This window comes from Condylura cristata, unplaced genomic scaffold, assembly GCF_000260355.1.
Source record: "Condylura cristata isolate star-nosed mole 26May11 unplaced genomic scaffold, ConCri1.0 scaffold00032, whole genome shotgun sequence".
Classification (NCBI taxonomy): Eukaryota; Metazoa; Chordata; class Mammalia; order Eulipotyphla; family Talpidae; genus Condylura; species Condylura cristata.
The window spans coordinates 12,999,799-13,016,437 of NW_004567133.1; the positions used below are offsets into that span (position 1 = coordinate 12,999,799).

The 16,639-nt window shown below is 45.1% G+C and overlaps 1 protein-coding gene across 1 annotated transcript in view; it reads left to right on the forward strand.

Annotated features, from left to right (window-relative positions):
• Positions 1-16,639, forward strand: part of PARN (poly(A)-specific ribonuclease) — a 117,296-nt gene that overhangs the window by 31,172 nt on the left and 69,485 nt on the right. The window contains exons 19-21 of the mRNA XM_004692114.2: positions 9,870-9,925; positions 11,333-11,419; positions 13,969-14,043. Coding sequence (XP_004692171.1) covers positions 9,870-9,925; positions 11,333-11,419; positions 13,969-14,043 — 218 coding nt within the window. The remainder of the gene's footprint in view (positions 1-9,869; positions 9,926-11,332; positions 11,420-13,968; positions 14,044-16,639) is intronic.

Sequence of the window (16,639 nt, forward strand, 5' to 3'; positions counted from 1 at the left end):
GGGCAGGCGGGAATCGAACTCATGAGGAAGTGGCTTTTAGATTCTCAGTGTGGTGCTTTAACCCGCTGTGCCACCAGGGAGGGCCTCAGCGATAAATTTTTATGAGAGAGCAGAGAAATAGTATTTACTAAGTGACCCATTTCAGGCTGTTTTTTAAGATATAAATTTATATATCATACAATTCAATGTTTTGTATATTGCATTATTAACTTTTTAAAATTATGTATTATGGTAGTATATGTGTATGTAAATGTATAGCAGGCAGTTTGCCACTTTAACAGTTTTTGAGGGCACCGTTCTGTGGCATCAGTTGCTGTGACAACGTTGGACAGTCATCACCAGTCTCTCCTTGCACACCTTTTCCTCTCCCCAAGCAAAAACTCTATCAAGCAAGTAGCTCCCCATTCCAGCCACCCTTCCTCTCCTGGTGACCTCAGCTCCACTTTTCAGTCTCTTGAAATTTGTCCTTTTGTGAACTGTGTCTTTCTGAGCAACTCGTTGCTTCAGTGAGATTTTAATCTTTCAAAAATCTTGATATTTTGCCACACCTGGAGCATTTTCCTTTTCTGTTTGGATTGCTGTCTTAATGTTGAGATAACTTCTCGGGCATGAAAACCTTGAGCTGTGAAGTTATGCAATCACCTCGATGGGGACAGCCTCACGGCCAGGCAGTGGGGCCTTGGTGAGAGAGTGGCCTTGGGTGGACCCGTTCTGGGGAGGGGCCTACATTTGTGACATGGAGCTGGTCAACAGCCACTTTGTCAGGTAGCCCTGAGGGGTCTTGTGACCCAGTGACAGCTGTTTGGTGTCACACCAGATGTGGTGGGGTGTACAGAGAGTCACTGTTCATGTGACTTCCACTACAGTGGACTTCCAAGAAAATGCTGGGAGTAGAGTTTTTCCTGGTATTGGGAGGCAGTGGTAGAGCAGCACAGTGACTGTGTGTCCTCAGCTGAGCCTCTGTTAGTGGGGGAAGGAGACAGAAGTGCTTGATGACGGTACAGTACTTTTTATAGACTTAGATGTCGTCCTAAGAAAGCCATTGTAGCTGCCTTTGGCTGTTCCTTGACAAGGTCTTGATGCAAGGTTGGGAACGGGATCAAGCAGAAAATCTGCCGGCCTGTTGGTTGCAGTCATGTGCGCTGTGCCCACTGCTGCGGGTGGTGTGTGGGCAGCAGAGGGAAGTGGGCAGCTCCTGCCATCTGCCTGCCCCCAGAGCAGCTGTGCTGGCCACAGCTGCCCCTTTCCTAGAAGGCCCAGTGACGCCTGATCCGAGGCGCCTAGGCAGGCGGGTGGAAGCAGTCATAGCTGTGGTGGCCCAGGAGGCTTTCTGCCCAGTTGGCTGGCTTTGCCAAGAGCTTGGCGGTAGTCATCCTTCGATTTCATATGAATGGGGGCTCAATGAAGGAGTGACGTCCTCTCCCATCTTCTACCAGTGGGCTAGGTGTGTGCACGTTGGGGACGTTATATCTTAGATCATAAAAAGCCTAGGAAGCAGACCCTTTCATGTAAGCAAAGGCCATTTTCTCCCACACTGTGCAAATTCGGGATCAGGTGGCACGGGGGTTACAAGTGCTTCCCACAGCCTCCTCGTTCCACAAGGCCTAAAGCCAGTTGCTCCCTCCCACCCCGAATGTATCTTCACCCGGTACACAGAAGTGTTTTACCCTCCCATACCCTAGTCCAGGCCCTTTATTTTGTTCTGAGTCATATTATTTCATGTTGGGTTCCCCAAAACGTCTGGACAGAAAGAATCCCCCAAGTATGGCTGGGTCTGATCACCCTGGAAGGCCATCAGTTCTTTGGTTTTCATAAAGGTAACAGGCAGGTGAGTGAGCAGCTAGTTGGTCCTCCGCGAGCCTCGCCCGGCTTCGAGGCCCTGGTGGTAGTGCGCTCCCACAACAATGGCTTCCGGCTGGGGGGCTTGCTTGCCTTATGGCATTCTCGATGGCCAAGGGTCCCCCAGGTACCCTGCTTCTATCTTCAAGAGGCCTTGCTTTTTTTTTTTTAATTTTGTTTATTCATACAGGTCTGGGGCACAGGCCAGAGTTGCAGGGCCAGTGAGAGGATTCACCAGAGAGTGGGGAGCAGAGCAGGCAGATTGATGGAGCTCACTGCTGAGGGGAGCAGCGGGCGGGTCAGGAGAGGTCTGGAGGCCATGTGGGTCACCTCCAGGGTGGGAATCAAACTTGCACTGAGTTGGCTGTGGCTAGCTTGCAGTGCTGTGCTTTAACCTGCACCAGAGAGGGCCTCAAGGGGTTGCTTTTTAAGGAAATCTGCGAGGGCTGCGCTTGCACTCGCAGCTGTTGGCTCTCTGGGCAGGGCGTCTGCAGCCTGGCACTTGCTCTGGTTACTTGAAAGTACATTTCCCTCGGGCTCAGTAATTTGTTTACCATTACAATAAACAAGTAATTTGCTGAGGTAAAAAAATCAGTCACCCCCTGGATCCACATTTCAGTAGCTGGCCTCTGCCAGCAAGGGTATTACAGTAGTTTCCTGTGACTGCTGCAGAAATCACCACCAGCCGGGTAGCCTGAAACAGCAGCAATTTAGTCTCTCACAGTGCTGAAGGCCACAAGTGTGAAGTTGGGGTTTAGGTAGCTCTGTGCCCCCTCCAGAGGCCCTGGGGAGGCATCTGTTCCTCAGCTTCTTAGCTTCCAGAGACTTCTGGCACTGGCCTGTGGCTGCATCGCGTGGCCCTTGCCTGCACAGTCACACTGCCTCTGCGTGTGCTTGTTCCGCCTCCTGCCTTTCTCCTCGCAGACACTCGTGATGGCTTTGAGGGCTCGTGAGGTAGTCCAGGAGCATACAACCCTTTTAAGAAATTTAGCCGAGTGACCAAATATCTCATTCAACAACTACTCTTCAGAGTATTCCCCTGTGTGGCTGTAACTGCTGACAGCAGCCCTCAGAGGCAGATAGCGGCATTTCCACTTTAAAGCTGTCTCTGGGGGCAAGTTAGGGGTACACCAGGACTGGCTTCCACCAGTGGGCCTTTTTCCGCAGCACCCAGTCTTTAGAGAGTTAATTCTACAGCTAGTTGTGCATTTTCTGGAGAGACAAAGCTAATATCTTTGGAAGGTTTTTTTTTTTTTTTTTTCTCCCAGTGTTTGGCCTGAGCAGTGAATCTAAAAGATACTGACTTGGACTGTTGGGTTGTGTGGAGGGCTGTTTCCTCTGACATTTTACAATCTGTTGTTTTACAGGCCCTGCAGATGTTGCCTTTGTATAGTGCTTAGTTTAACATTTTTATTTGAGGTAATTTGATAGGGTTCATTTGACGGAGACTGTTCAGAGGAGCGGCTGGTTTTCTTTCTCTCCTTTCATTTGTAGTGTTGCAGCTCTGTTTAAGAAAGGACATGAGCTGGCTGCAAGACAAATGCCCCAGTAATGCTCTATTTATCAAAACCTTAAGTAACTAGACTGCAAATTGTAGGCCCTCCACTTGAGTAAAATTAAAATAACGGAAACCACAGTCACTGCCTTCTAGCCAGTGGGCGCCCTGTGATTTTACACAAGAGCTTTCGTGAGCCAAATAAATGTGCTTATTTTGTGAGAGGTGTCTGCATGCTTCCTAGCCTGGATGATAAAATTAGTTTCTCACAGCACATAAATATGTATCACAATGAGCCCTGCACACAGGGCTCTCAGGGAGTGCTTTAATGCTGTGCCCTGAAGCAAGTGCCAAGACCACTTGCAAGCACAGGAGAGCTGGCAGTGGGAAGGCTTCCGTTTTCCTTTGCAAGTTAGAGACTGGGGTGAGCGACACATTAATTCACTACTCGAATTGTGTTGAGATTAGATTCTCCTGAACATTTCTGTGTCCCAGTCTGCAGTGGCATGAGTGGAGTGCCATTTTACTTGGAAATCTCCTTTTTGGAGAGAAAGCTCTTTAGGAAGAATATAGGCTTAATGCAAGCTTCTGTAACAAATGCACATTTTTACTCATTGAATGAGATACTGAGTTTCCAGGAGGAGAGGTGAAGAGTTGGGAACTTAAGCTGTTTTCCGTTTGCTTGGAAAAAGAGACCAGAATAAACTTTTTTCTTTTTTAAAAACATATTTATTTATTTATTTATACATACATACATTCATACAGAACTTGGGCACAGGCCAAAGGCTCAGGGGCAGTGAGAAGACTCACCAGAGACAGAGTGGGGATCAGAACAGGCTGATTGACTGACAAAGTACAGTGCTGAGGGGAGCAGTGGGCCGGTCAGGAGGGGTCTGCCACGCCATGTGGGTCAGCTCCAGGGCTGGGATCGAACTCGCACTGAAGTGGCCACGGCAAGCTTGCAGTGCTGCGTCCTAGCCCATTGCACCACCAGGGAGGGCCCCCTTTTTTCTTTTTTAAGATGTCTTAACATTAGAAGTCCTTCCCGATCATTCAGGCTGCATGATGTATACAAACCTGACATTAAGAAAAATAAGCGGGACTTCCAGGTCCCGCCCAGCCCCTAACGCCCGAGTGGGCAGTTTCCTGAGGGCGGTCGCGGTGTGTGGCGCTGGGGTGCGCGGCAGCCCAGAGCCCAAGTGGCTGTGCCGACAGGAAGGTTGGCCTTTGGACCTGGCTCTCTTGTTCCCATTGCCTTGAAAATTCAGTCTGTTTGTCCTCAGACAGTGACCCCAACTCCTCTCCCCTGCAGGAAGCACTGACTTAGTCCTCAGGGTGGGGGGAGTCGTTGTCACCATCATCATCCTCAAGACATTTGCAGCTTTTGCTCTGCTGAGGAACTGTAGGGTCGTGGGGGGTGAGTCCAGACTAAAACCCTGGCTGTGCCTCGATTCCCTGCCAGGTGCCGGGCCTGGGGAGCAGCTCACGTTCAGGTTGAACACCAAATGTGGGAGTAGGAGGGACCACCAGTGTAGGGTCAGTGGTGAGGAGCTCTGGGACCGAATTCTGCCTGCCCCATGGTGGCCACGGGTAAGCCCCCGAACCTGGGGAACCTGCTTCCCAATTGCTCATGCCATGGACTGTCCTCCCCGGCAGCAGAGCTGCAAATGAGGCTGTAAGTGGAATCTAGTGTCTTGTTAGGAAAAAGTTTTCTGTTGTCTGTGGGACACAAAGTACCCACTGAGAAGAAAAAGAAGCCGAAACAGGAAAAGACACTTGTCAGTGAATTTCCTACTAGTGTGTTTTCTGTCTTTGTCATCTGTTGGTTGAGATCATGCAGTCTCACTTACTGATTAAGATTATACTAGTCACAGAATCTTGTAGTTAAAGAGGTACAATAAGGGACGTTCAGAGGACAGCAAAACTAGGGTAGCATGAGGATGGCTTCCCGCACTCGGTCAGGTGGCGCCTCAGGGTGCGCGTGGAGCCTGCCTCTGCGCCTGGGTCCCCCGCTGGCCGAGCCTCCACTGCCCTCTGTGTCCATGATGGTGCTTTGTCATTGCTTTTTAAAGTGGCCACCAGTGCAGCTCTCTGTCAGTTTCTCATCAGAAAGTCTGTGCTATGGGAACAAAATTAAATATTAAAGATTTTCCATCCTTTCTGAATTGAATCGTTGATTTGTTGCATAGGTTTGATGATGCAGCATTTTCAGGAACTCAGGTGAGCTGTGCAGTTCCTAGAGATTTGGGCCTCTGGTGCAGCGCATTCCTGAGTCACCTGCAGGACTTCGCGCATTTGTGGACATTTTGCCCTTTTCTGTCTTCTCTCACTGGCTGCCAAAAGTAGGTCAATACTGGCATTGTTTTGCAATCTTCTTTTATTCACCAGACACCTCAGGAGTGGTTTAGATAAGCCAGGGTCCAAGGCAAACTCTTGTGTCATCAAAGCATAACCCTTGATCTCAGTGTACTTCTTCGAGCAGTCTTATGTTCTGGGTTGCCAGCTTCTGCGTCTGAAACTTGCTAGCGAGGCTGGAGAGTTTTGATAGGACTGGAGGCGCCTGTCCTGTGCGTGCCCCGGTCACTCTCGGGCGTCGGACGCCTCTGTGTGGCCTTCGCAGCTGGAATTCCGAGGGGATGCTGGAGGTGTTCACTTGTGCCCAGCCCCAGAACAGGTAGGATTTTTGCCACGGAGTTGGCAAGAGAGGAGTAGAAGTCTTTTTTTTTTTTTTTGAACTTCTTAAAAATGAAAACAATAGCTATTGGCAGTCGTTTGCCCAAATATGTTTTCTCCCAAGAGCCTATTGCTTGCCACAGTGATTCTCCTGGTTCAGGGAGTGGTGAAAACCTTAAGTTACTGCTTCCTAGATTTTGAGGTAGTCTTTGGCATTTGTTTCACTAGTTTTGCTAGGCCAAATTGTTTCACATGAAGAAATCATGAAGACTAACTTTTTTTTTGAGAGGTTGGCATGCGTCATTATTACCCACCCAATGAATGAATCACCACAAGTAGCAATTAAGCACCTCCCTTGAACTTACTTTTCCTGCTCACTCAGTGTCTGGAGTGTCTGGGTGGGCAGGCCTGGGGCCCGGGCTAACTTGTTTCCAGGTGCTGCTGTGGTAGCTGGTCAGGGGAACCACAGTTTGATAAGGTTTCAGGTGCTCCTGGGAAGTTTCGTTTCTGGAATGTGATTCTCTGATGACGAGGAGCACGGTCACCCAGTCCTGGTCACGGGGTCATACTGCCCAAGGGGGGATGCTCCTGGTGATTGCCACGTGGGTCAGCGTCAGGTCGTGGAGACGGACAACTTTGGGGACTAAAGTGTCATCCACAGCCACGCTGTGGAGCCTGTTGAGACTGAGCTGAAGTTACCCATCCTGCTCTGGGATCTTTCTGGATAAGTGGGAAAGCTGGGGTAAACAGCGTCTCCAGTCGCGTACCAGTGGGGCTTTAGATGCAGACGATGCCAGAAGGAGTCTTGTCTGCCTGCTGGCCTCTAGCGTGTGAATTGAGTTACAGTTTCTTAGGATAGAATCCTGGGGTAAAATTGGCCACGGCATGAAATGGGATTTTTGATTTTAGTCTTGAAAGAGTTCATGTCAATCCTTCAGAGAAGTGCTAAAATAAGATTTCATCAGAAAGCGCCTCAGCCAAATTGCAGTCCTCCCGCACCTCACTAAGACAGAAAGAACATGGAGTCGAAGTGGTGGTCGGGTGTCTCTGGTGCCTGCAGATTAAAGGCCTTCGGGGAGCGACTGCTCTTCAGTCCAGCGCACAGAGATGTCTTCTCCTGTGTGTATCAGCATCTCTGCTTGCCTTGGCATTTCCTCCTGTGTTAAAACGGCGCGTGCAGCTGTTCCAGATCCCGCCGGGGAGTCACTGTGGACCCTTTGACGGCCAGTCCCCATGCTGGGTGCGTACAGTGTGGTGTTCTCACTTGACTGCACAAGGAGGGGTGTCACAGTCCAGCTCGAGGGGCTGGGGGCCATGCTGCTTTGCTTCAGCTCCACCACGCTCTTGGCTGCAGTTGTAGCGGCTCTGGGGACTGCGAGGCCCAGCTCTGTCTACCGGCACATCTGCCGAGCCGCACACTCAGCTGGTTTCCTGTTCTCCCCGGTTCTCTCTGAAAGCCCAGGGTGAGCAGGAGACAGAGGGGAAACATGAGAAGTGTTCTTAATAACTCATTTGAAACAAGTTTTGTTCAAATTATTGAGTAAGCAAAAAGACGGGCAGGGTCAATTAGTTAAGAACAGAGACCTTGGACTGTTTTAGCAGAGAATAGATTTTCACTTATTTAATTTTTAAAAAAGATTTATTTATGCATATAAGAACTGGGGTACAGGTCAGAGGTATGGGGGATGAGAGGATTCCCCAGAGACAGAGTGGGGAGCAGAATAGGCTGACTGAGAAAGTACACTGCTGAGGGGAGCCGCGGGCGCGTCAGAAGAGGTCTGCTGCGCCGTGTGGGTCAGCTCCGGGGCTGGAGGTTGAAATTGCACTGAAGTGGCCGCCACCAACTTTGCAGTGATGCACTCCACCGGCTGCACCATCAGGCAGGGGCTGAGGTGCCCTCATTTTTGAAATTAAAAAAAAAAATGTTTTAAGAAGAAATAAAGCAAGTGCAGACTCACACCTGTGATTTTGCTGTCCGCACCACTCCCCACTATAGGCGACGGCGCACAGGGGTGCCAGGCTGGTCACCTCCGGCTTCCTGTACCCGCCGCTAGTTGACCGGCAAGGCCTCTTGGTTGCTGCTGGCCTCTCTCTTCTGGTGTATGTTAAAGAAATTATAGAAAAAGGAGTTAAAAAGAAAACAAAAGACCCACAGTTCATTTTCCCAAAACATTGGTGGGGGAGGTATTATTGTTGGTTTAGTGAAATAAATATTTTACAAAGCTGAAATCATGAAATTTTGTGCTTTTTAAAACTTAAAATTCTACCTTATCAACGTTTTGAAGTTTGGGACTTATTTTGATTGTTTAATATTCTGTTGAAATCATGAAGGCTGGTTTTGGTGATTGGTGATTTGACAGTATAACAATGAACATCTTGTCAATTCTGCTTTTACTTTTCTTTGAAATTAGGGTGAAAATTTAATATTATGTTTGTGGTATCTGATATGTTCCATAAACTTTTAAATTGAAGTCTTTTTTTTTTTAACTTGGACACCACCTCCAGATTTATTAAATGGATAACTGAAAATTATCTGAAGCATAAAAATATTCAGCCCTTCTAGTTCAAGAATAACTTTTCAGTTTCTGGTTGCCAGTATTCGTCATAGCTTCCACCACTGAGAACCTACTATGTGCTTTATGTTCTTATTGTTTTCTGACATTGCAGATCCTGTTTATTTAATTCAGTGGAACCGCCGGATCAGAATAGTTCACGTGAGCCTGAACTTGTGAACTGAAAATGAATTCGGTTTCTTCATTTCTTCACCATAGGATCTGGCTTATTGAATTGTAGCCCAGGGAACAAGCTCTCAAGCCACCCAGTACTATGACTTTTATTTGTTCTGGCGTCAACACAACAGTGTTTTTTTGCTGATGGTTTCATTTGTAAACTAGATCATGCCCTAGTTGGCTTTTGAACACCTGGTAATAATGTGGCTTAATTGCAGGTCAGTGAAGCCAAACTAATTGCTTCTTGGGCACTTGAACTGTCCTTATAGTTTGCTGTATAATGTGGTCTCTGCACAACACATCACGATCTTAAACTCATTAAAATCATCCCACCAACACGGGAATGCTTGATAGTCCTTCCAGAATTTCGCAAATAAAAAGAAAATTGAATAATATTACAGAGTCGGCATTTACAAGTAATCGTTTCTACATGCTTTTGTATCCCTTTTGGAAGGTGTTCCTAAACTGATTGCAGTGGTTTCTATCAGTGTGATAATTTTCTTTACGAAGGATTGTTTTGCATGGGGCTTTTAGTAGGTTTTAAATAACAATAAGGATGTGAGATTGTGTGATTGGCACTTTACAACAGAGAGCCAGCCTCTGTATGATCACAGCGAGCTTACTTAGTTTTTTACCTCAGACTCTGCAGTCCATCCAGTATGAGGAAGATTCATCCAAATGATTTTGAATTTCAGTCAAAGGAAAGAAACTGTACTGTCCTCCTCAGCTCACAGAATACCAGCCTGAGGGACAGCTCTCAGCTCCTGGCGGCAGTGTTCATAAGCCAGAAAGAGCTTTGACTCTCAGAAGTACTTACTTTCTTACTTTCTCTTGACTACCAGGGCAGCTCTTTGTTGCAAATTTCACCCCCTTCCCTTATTGAGTAGCCTGAGAGGACCAGGACCTGCTGTGGGTATTGGGCACACCCAGTTTGACCAGTTGGCTCCCTCCTTACGATGAATATATAGCCCTAGAGAAAAACCTTTGAAGTACTTTAAGAACTTTATAAAATGTTATTGGAAATGGAGTAATACAATCAAGAAGCATCTACAAAGAAATTTAATAGATGCCGGTATCAGTTTTTTAAAAAGAAAATAACCCATTGCTTGTTTTTTTTTCTTTTCTCTTTGTAGGTTATTTCTTATGAGAGTCATGGATATCCCCTATCTAAACTTGGAAGGCCCAGACTGTAAGTGAATTTTTATTTTCTCATTGCCTCTGCACATTTAAATGTGTGTTTTGGAAGGGATAACAAGAAAACTATTACTGAAGAAAGAACTTTATTCACTTAAAAATGGGCAGTGATTTTGTGGTTGATAGTAATACTGTGCTTAAGTTAATGGTACCCTCAGGCTTTGATTAACTCATCTCTATACTTAAATTTTCCAGTTGATGCATGAGTTGAATTTTTAAAAACAATATCTTCTCTCTCTCTTTTTTTAATTTTCACTCACCTCTACACTCATAGTGTCTTATAAGACTTACAGTAGACTTTAAGATGCACAGGCTACGTCAGTCACTTTATTCTCTAGATATTTGAGTATGTATATATTTAAGCTGTGCAGGATGATTTATTTTTCTCATTGGAAACCTCAGAAGGATAATTTATTCACATCACCCACTCCTCTTTCCTGTTGCTCTTTCCTTGCCTTGGTTTATTTATAAGCCAGAGGGATGTAGGAATGAGTGACTCCTGCTTGATGATGATAATCTTTTGCATAATAGTTTGAGGCCTTGCTCTTTCATGCTGCATCTCAGACGAACATAGTCAGTTGCCACTTGCACGAGTCTGCAAGCTAACTAACTCTCTGCAATCCCAGTTTACAACCAGGAATGTCAGAGTGGTTGGGCTCTTGCTTGGAGTTGTACAGTTACATGGTGGGTCTGGGAGGAGAACACAAGTTTGTGACTCAGGACAGATGCTGCCTACACACAATTATCCCATGGAGTATGAACCGTGTATTATCTTTTCAAAAAACTAAACACGTGGGCAATTAGATTAAAAGGAGAAAGCTAAAGTTTAGTAAAACAACTTGAACAGAACAACCCTTTTTTAAAAAAAATAATTTGCCTAGGAACTTCTTGAGAAAAGATCTTTCTGCATAGCATGGCTAGTGTTCAAGTTGTGGGTCCTGTATTTTTATTTTAATTAATTAATTAAAATTGTTTGTTGGGTGTAGGCCAGAGCTGTAGAGGATGAGAGGATTCACTAGAGATAGAGTGGGGAGCAGAACAGGTGGGTCCACTGACACACTGCTGAGGGGAGCAGCGAGGAAACAGGGGAGGTCTGCTGTGCCATGTGGGTCAGCTCCCTGGCCGGGATTGAACTCAGGACATAGCAGTGACAATGCTGAGATTTAACTTTTAGGCCACAAGGGAGTTGTGGGTTTTATGAAGTATCAAAAATTTGATACATTAGAGGTGTAGGCTAAGATGGCAGAGTTCTGCCAATCTCACGATTAGTAACCCCTGTTTGGTATCCATGAAGCATTCAGAGTGATTTCCCCAAGGTGACTTGGGCTTCGTTTTACCAAAGGACCATTGGTGTAGTGTTCATTTTTCAGCTATCAACCTCTCCTAAAAATGTGTCTTATAGTACAACCTAAACGTGACCATGTTCTTCATGTGACATTCCCCAAAGAATGGAAAACCAGTGACCTTTACAAGCTTTTCAGTGCCTTTGGTAAGTAAATCACAAGCACACACTTTCAGCTTTTTAGAATTTTGCTACACCTGGTTTAGAGATACATGGATGGCCTCAGTTTAAGCATATATTAATATAAAGGTTTTAATCTTGCCTGTGGAATTTGGGGGGGCTTAGTATGCTCCTCTCTTTGTGCTAATGTGGTCTGAGGAACTTTGGAGTTCCACAATGGAGTACTATTTCATGGACACTAAGGTATACTTACTATGACTGCCCATGGCTGACCATGGAAAATAAGTCGAGGAGAAATTACTTCCAGCGTAAATTCAGAGAATGTTTGTTTGCTAAGGGCAGGTGGTTACCACTTGACATCGAATAGTGAAAGCAGACAAAGGTGTCTCAGAGGACCAGGCATGGGGTGTGTGCCAGGTGGGGCTGCTTTGTTTCCTTCCCGTTGAGTCAGGCAATACAGTTCCACTGAGACATTTTCTGATGAGCGTTTGTAAAGACTGTTCTGACCCTACGTCTTCCACGTTGCCTCCTCATTTTAATAGATGAAGTATTTAAGTTGTTTTCTTAAAAAACTCTTGAATTAAGCTAGCAGAGGTAGCAAAAACCTAACTGCTCAGGCAGACTGTAATGAATGTTTATCTATCTCAGCAGACTGGTATGTAGCCATTACAATTATGGAAATTCTTTAAGAGTTGGTAGGGTATTTTTATTTTAGCATTTGGAGTAAAAAGCAGATTCAAAGTAAGATCTCTATATAACTAAAGAAACTTTATATAGAAATCAGACTGCAAAGAGGTATCATGTTATGACCAAGGAGTGTTTTAGGTAGGATTTTTTTCTTCCTCTTTATGCTTTCCTATATTTTCTAAAATAAGCACATGTTAGTTTTTGTAAGTAAAAAGCTTTACACACTTAATTTTAGAAAGGTAAGTGGAACCATATTTCTGAAAAGTTATCCTAGTTTTTGCTGGTTGTCTATAAGTCTTCTGAAATGTAGTCTTGGATTTTAATTTAAATACAGACAAAGAAATGCAGTGGCTAATTTTCCTTGGAAAGCTTTCTGTATGTGTTTGCCCCCCATCTTTGTGTTGTTAAGTTCTCACCCTTTGTAGTCAAGCTGTGACTAAATAAAGTTAATGCTTTCAGCTGTGTGACATAGGGCAAGTCACTTCTCTATGCTTGTGTCTTTGGTGAAGATGATAATCATAACAGTAATCATCAATTAACGTTAATGCCACCTACTTCATAGGCGTGTCATAAGGGTTAAGTGAGCTAATCTGAAGGTTAGTGGGTGTTGTATAGTAGCTACTCAATACATGCTAGTTGCTATTACTTACCTGATCCACAGTGTGCACTCTGGGGAGAGAGGTGACCCCACGATTGTGATTTCTGTGCCTGAGAACGTCACGGGGGCCTCACTGTACAGCGAGAAGTAAGGGTTTTTTCTTTGACGGTGGAAGATGGCAACTTTCAAGGATTTTAGCCTTTGAAAAATTTTAGTAGGAATTAAAATACCTTTCATTGCTAAATTCTGGTGCTTTTTTACCCATTAAAAAAGGTCCAGTCCCCTGTACTTTCTCAGGAAGCGCAGTAGCAAATGATTCGATCTCCGCTTCCCTTCTTTGCATCTCCATTTTCCTAGCCTGCCCTGCTGCTGCTGCTCGCCGCCCTCCGCATCTCCAGCCACCACCAGCACTTAGCCCGGACTGGCTGCTTGTCTCGATGTGACTGTTGTCTTGTCGCACTGGCCTGCCTTTGCCCTCTTTCTTCCCTTTGTCTCAGCTCTGTCCGAGTGTCTCTCCTGCTGCCTCCTTTTCTTTGTCCTCCATTCTCCCACTTGTTTTCTTTATATCAACATTGGATTTTTCATGTTCTTTAAAAAAAAAAAAGATTTATTTTATTTATGCATGCATGCAAGAACTGGGGTCCAGGCCAGAGGTGGGGGGATGTGTGAAAGGATTCGCCAGAGACAGATGCGGAGCAGAACAGGCAGATGGACTGGCAGCGGGGAGACAGGAGAGGTCTGCTGTGCCATGTGGGCCACATCCCTGGTGGGGGACCAAACATGTACTGCAGTGGCTGACAAGAGCTTGATAGTGCTGAGACTTTGATTCCTGCCACCAGGAAGTGCCCCCTTGTTCATATTTTTGCTATGTTGATTCGTTTTATGTTTCTACTCATAGTTTTTGAAGTTTGTGTCTTCAAAAGGAATAGTTGTGATCTCTGATTTTTGTGAGTGATCTTGAAAGGAAAAGTCTCTAACCTTGGCCTGAGATGGGGGTTGAATGATGAAACACCCTAGGATTTGATCCAGAAAAGATCTTTCTTTTGTTTTTAAAACAAATTTTTACTAGTTCTTTCCTCCTGGTTTTTCTCTTCTCTTGAAGCTAAATAACTGCTAGATTTTAACAGTTAGATTTTAACTAGTAGATTTTAGCTCTCAATAGTGCTGAGATTTTGCTCAGGTGATAAACCAGGACCTCATCTTTCTGTTAATACATATACTGAAATATGTTGAAATCTGGTAGCTATCTAGATGACCAGGCATTCACTCCACTTTTAATTTGATGTTATAGGTAACATTCAGATATCCTGGATTGATGACACATCAGCATTTGTCTCCCTCAGCCAGCCTGAACAAGTACAAATTGGTAAGTGGTTGGACTTATGTTTTGTGTATTAACTTAAGTGAGACTCTTCCTCCACCTCCCCCATCAGTGGGATCAGTCAGCTGATCTATAAGCATTGTTGCTGGGGTTCTTTGGAGGCTTTTCTCAGAAATAAATGATTAGTAAGGATCACATGAGATACAAGCTTAAGACAAATTGATTAATTCATTAGCTATACTACATAGTATGTTTTTTCATTTGCCTCCTTTCTGTCTTTTTCTCATTGTGTTTTTTAAAAAAATAAGTTGCAAATTTACTTTGATAATTTCAAGTAGCATTGAGGAAGATTGGTGGCAAGGGGGCAGGGAACCAAGTATTGAGACCTACAGTGACCTCTTCATCTCTGTACTTTTTCTGTGTGTAAATTTGTATGATTTATTTCTTCCATTAAACTTGTATAAGATACTTGTTGATAAATTCCTTGAGAGATATTTTATTTGCTTTTAAGTAGGATTAAATTTAAATAGTAGCCACATCTCTCATTGGATCCTATATAATTTTGTTATTAACCATATAAAACATTTTCTAAGGATGAAATATTGAAGAAAATATGTTTTGTAAGCTACTTAGGATACTAATAAATTTCAAGTATCCTGGTCCTTAATATTGAGAAATGTAAAATTTTGAATGCTGTAACTAAATTACTTTTTCCTTTTATTTAACAAAATATCACATACTAAAGCCATATGATTTTGATAATGGAACTGTATAAGTAATTGAATATAAAAGCACCTGCAAATACACACATTCAGATTATTATACTTTTTTATTGTTTTTAAAAGATTTATTCATCTATACATAGAGAACTGGGGTACAGGCCAGGGGAGCGGGGGATGAGAGGACCCACTAGAGACAGAGTGGGGAGCAGAACAGGCAGAATGACTGAAATACACAGTTGAGGGGAACAGTGGGAGGGTGAGGAGAAGTCTGCTGTGCCATGTGGGTCGCCTCCTGCTGGGGTGGAACTCATCTGCAGAGGCTGCAGTCCTCTCACATTGCTGCACTTTAACCCATTGGGCCACCAGGGAGGGCTTTATTATACTTTAAAAAAAAATTATCGGGCCCTCCCTGGTGGTTTAGCGGGTTAAAGCACTGCACTGAGAAACTAAAGCCACTTCCGCATGAGTTCGATCCCCGCCTGCCCGGGAGGTGGCCGCATGGCGCGGCAGACCTCTCCTGACCCGCCCGCTGCTCCCCTCAGCAGTGTACTTCGTCGATCTGCCTGTTCTGCTCCCCGCTCTGTCTCTGGTGAAGCCTCTCACCCTCCGCATCTCTGGCCTGTACCCCAGTTCTGTATGAATAAATAAATAAATCTTTAAAAAAAAAATTATCAGGCCACTGTAGGAATACAGATTGTATTATAGGGACTGAAAGCTTAAACTCTTAAGTACTGTCTGCATTACTTATATTATATGACAGATTAGGCAAATTATTTAATCTCTGCTTATCTCTGTAAGTTGGGGGTGAGGATATACAGTTCTTCAGGTTATTAGTGATATGAGATTATGTATATAAAGCTTGGCATTGCTTTGAACTTTTATCATGTAGTAGTGGATTTCAATGTACAGTGTACTTTAGGGGTACATAGCACAGGAATAATGTTGGATGCAGTGGGTGAATGATGTTGCTTCTTATGTATTTGCTTAGATTTGTTTCTGTTAGACATTTCCCCACAATCCTTAGAAAGACTATTTAGATAACATCCAAAGGGGCTGAATTATTAGGTGCCAAAGGTAACTTCAAATGGAGGACAGGGACCCTGTGACTAAGCCTGGAGTGAAGCTTCAGCGTGGCTGGGAAAACACCGAACTAGAGCTCACTCCTGGCTGAGTCTTAGACACTTCTCTGCTGGGCGCTGCACTTCAGCCCCTAGCGGGTCACACGCAGGTGACACTGCAGCTGTGCGGTGGACAGAGCAGACCTGTCAGCTTTGACGTCGCTGACACGGGACTGACAGGCTTTGCCACTTGTCAGCCTTGAGTCTTTGGACAGCTTATCTAAGCTCTCTAAACCCCTATTCCTCATCTGAGAGATGGAGATGGTGGTGGTTACTCTGTGAAATCAGATCATGGATATTCAGTTCCCAGCAGTGGGCCGGGCAGTCCACCAGTAGTGCTTGATGAATGGTACGTGATTATTAAAACGTCTGCTTGACCTCCCTGCTGTGAACAGTCAGAATGAGAGTGGGTAGAATGCTTTGGAATCTGTGACACGCAGTGGGCAGCACATATTTGTGTGCGGGTGTCAGCACTTCTCTTACGTTCCTCTTAACCACATCCCACGTCTAGTAATGTCTGCTTCTGACTCATTATGAGAGACTCTTCAAAGAGTAGCTTTTAAGCTAAATGTTTTCCTCAGTAACACCGAAGGCCGAGGGGAGGAGGGACCAGCAGGCAGTGTCCTGGGGCGAGGCAGCTGGGGTGGTCTGGCAGGCTGTGCTGCTACCCTGGGCGGCTCAGGTCTCCATCCCTCTGGTGCCCTGAGGGATGAGTGTGTCTGCAGGTTTTAGGGGGGTGTGCTGCTCCCCGGGGGGCTCAGGTCTCCTCCCTCTGGTGCCCTGAGGGATGAGTGTGTCTGC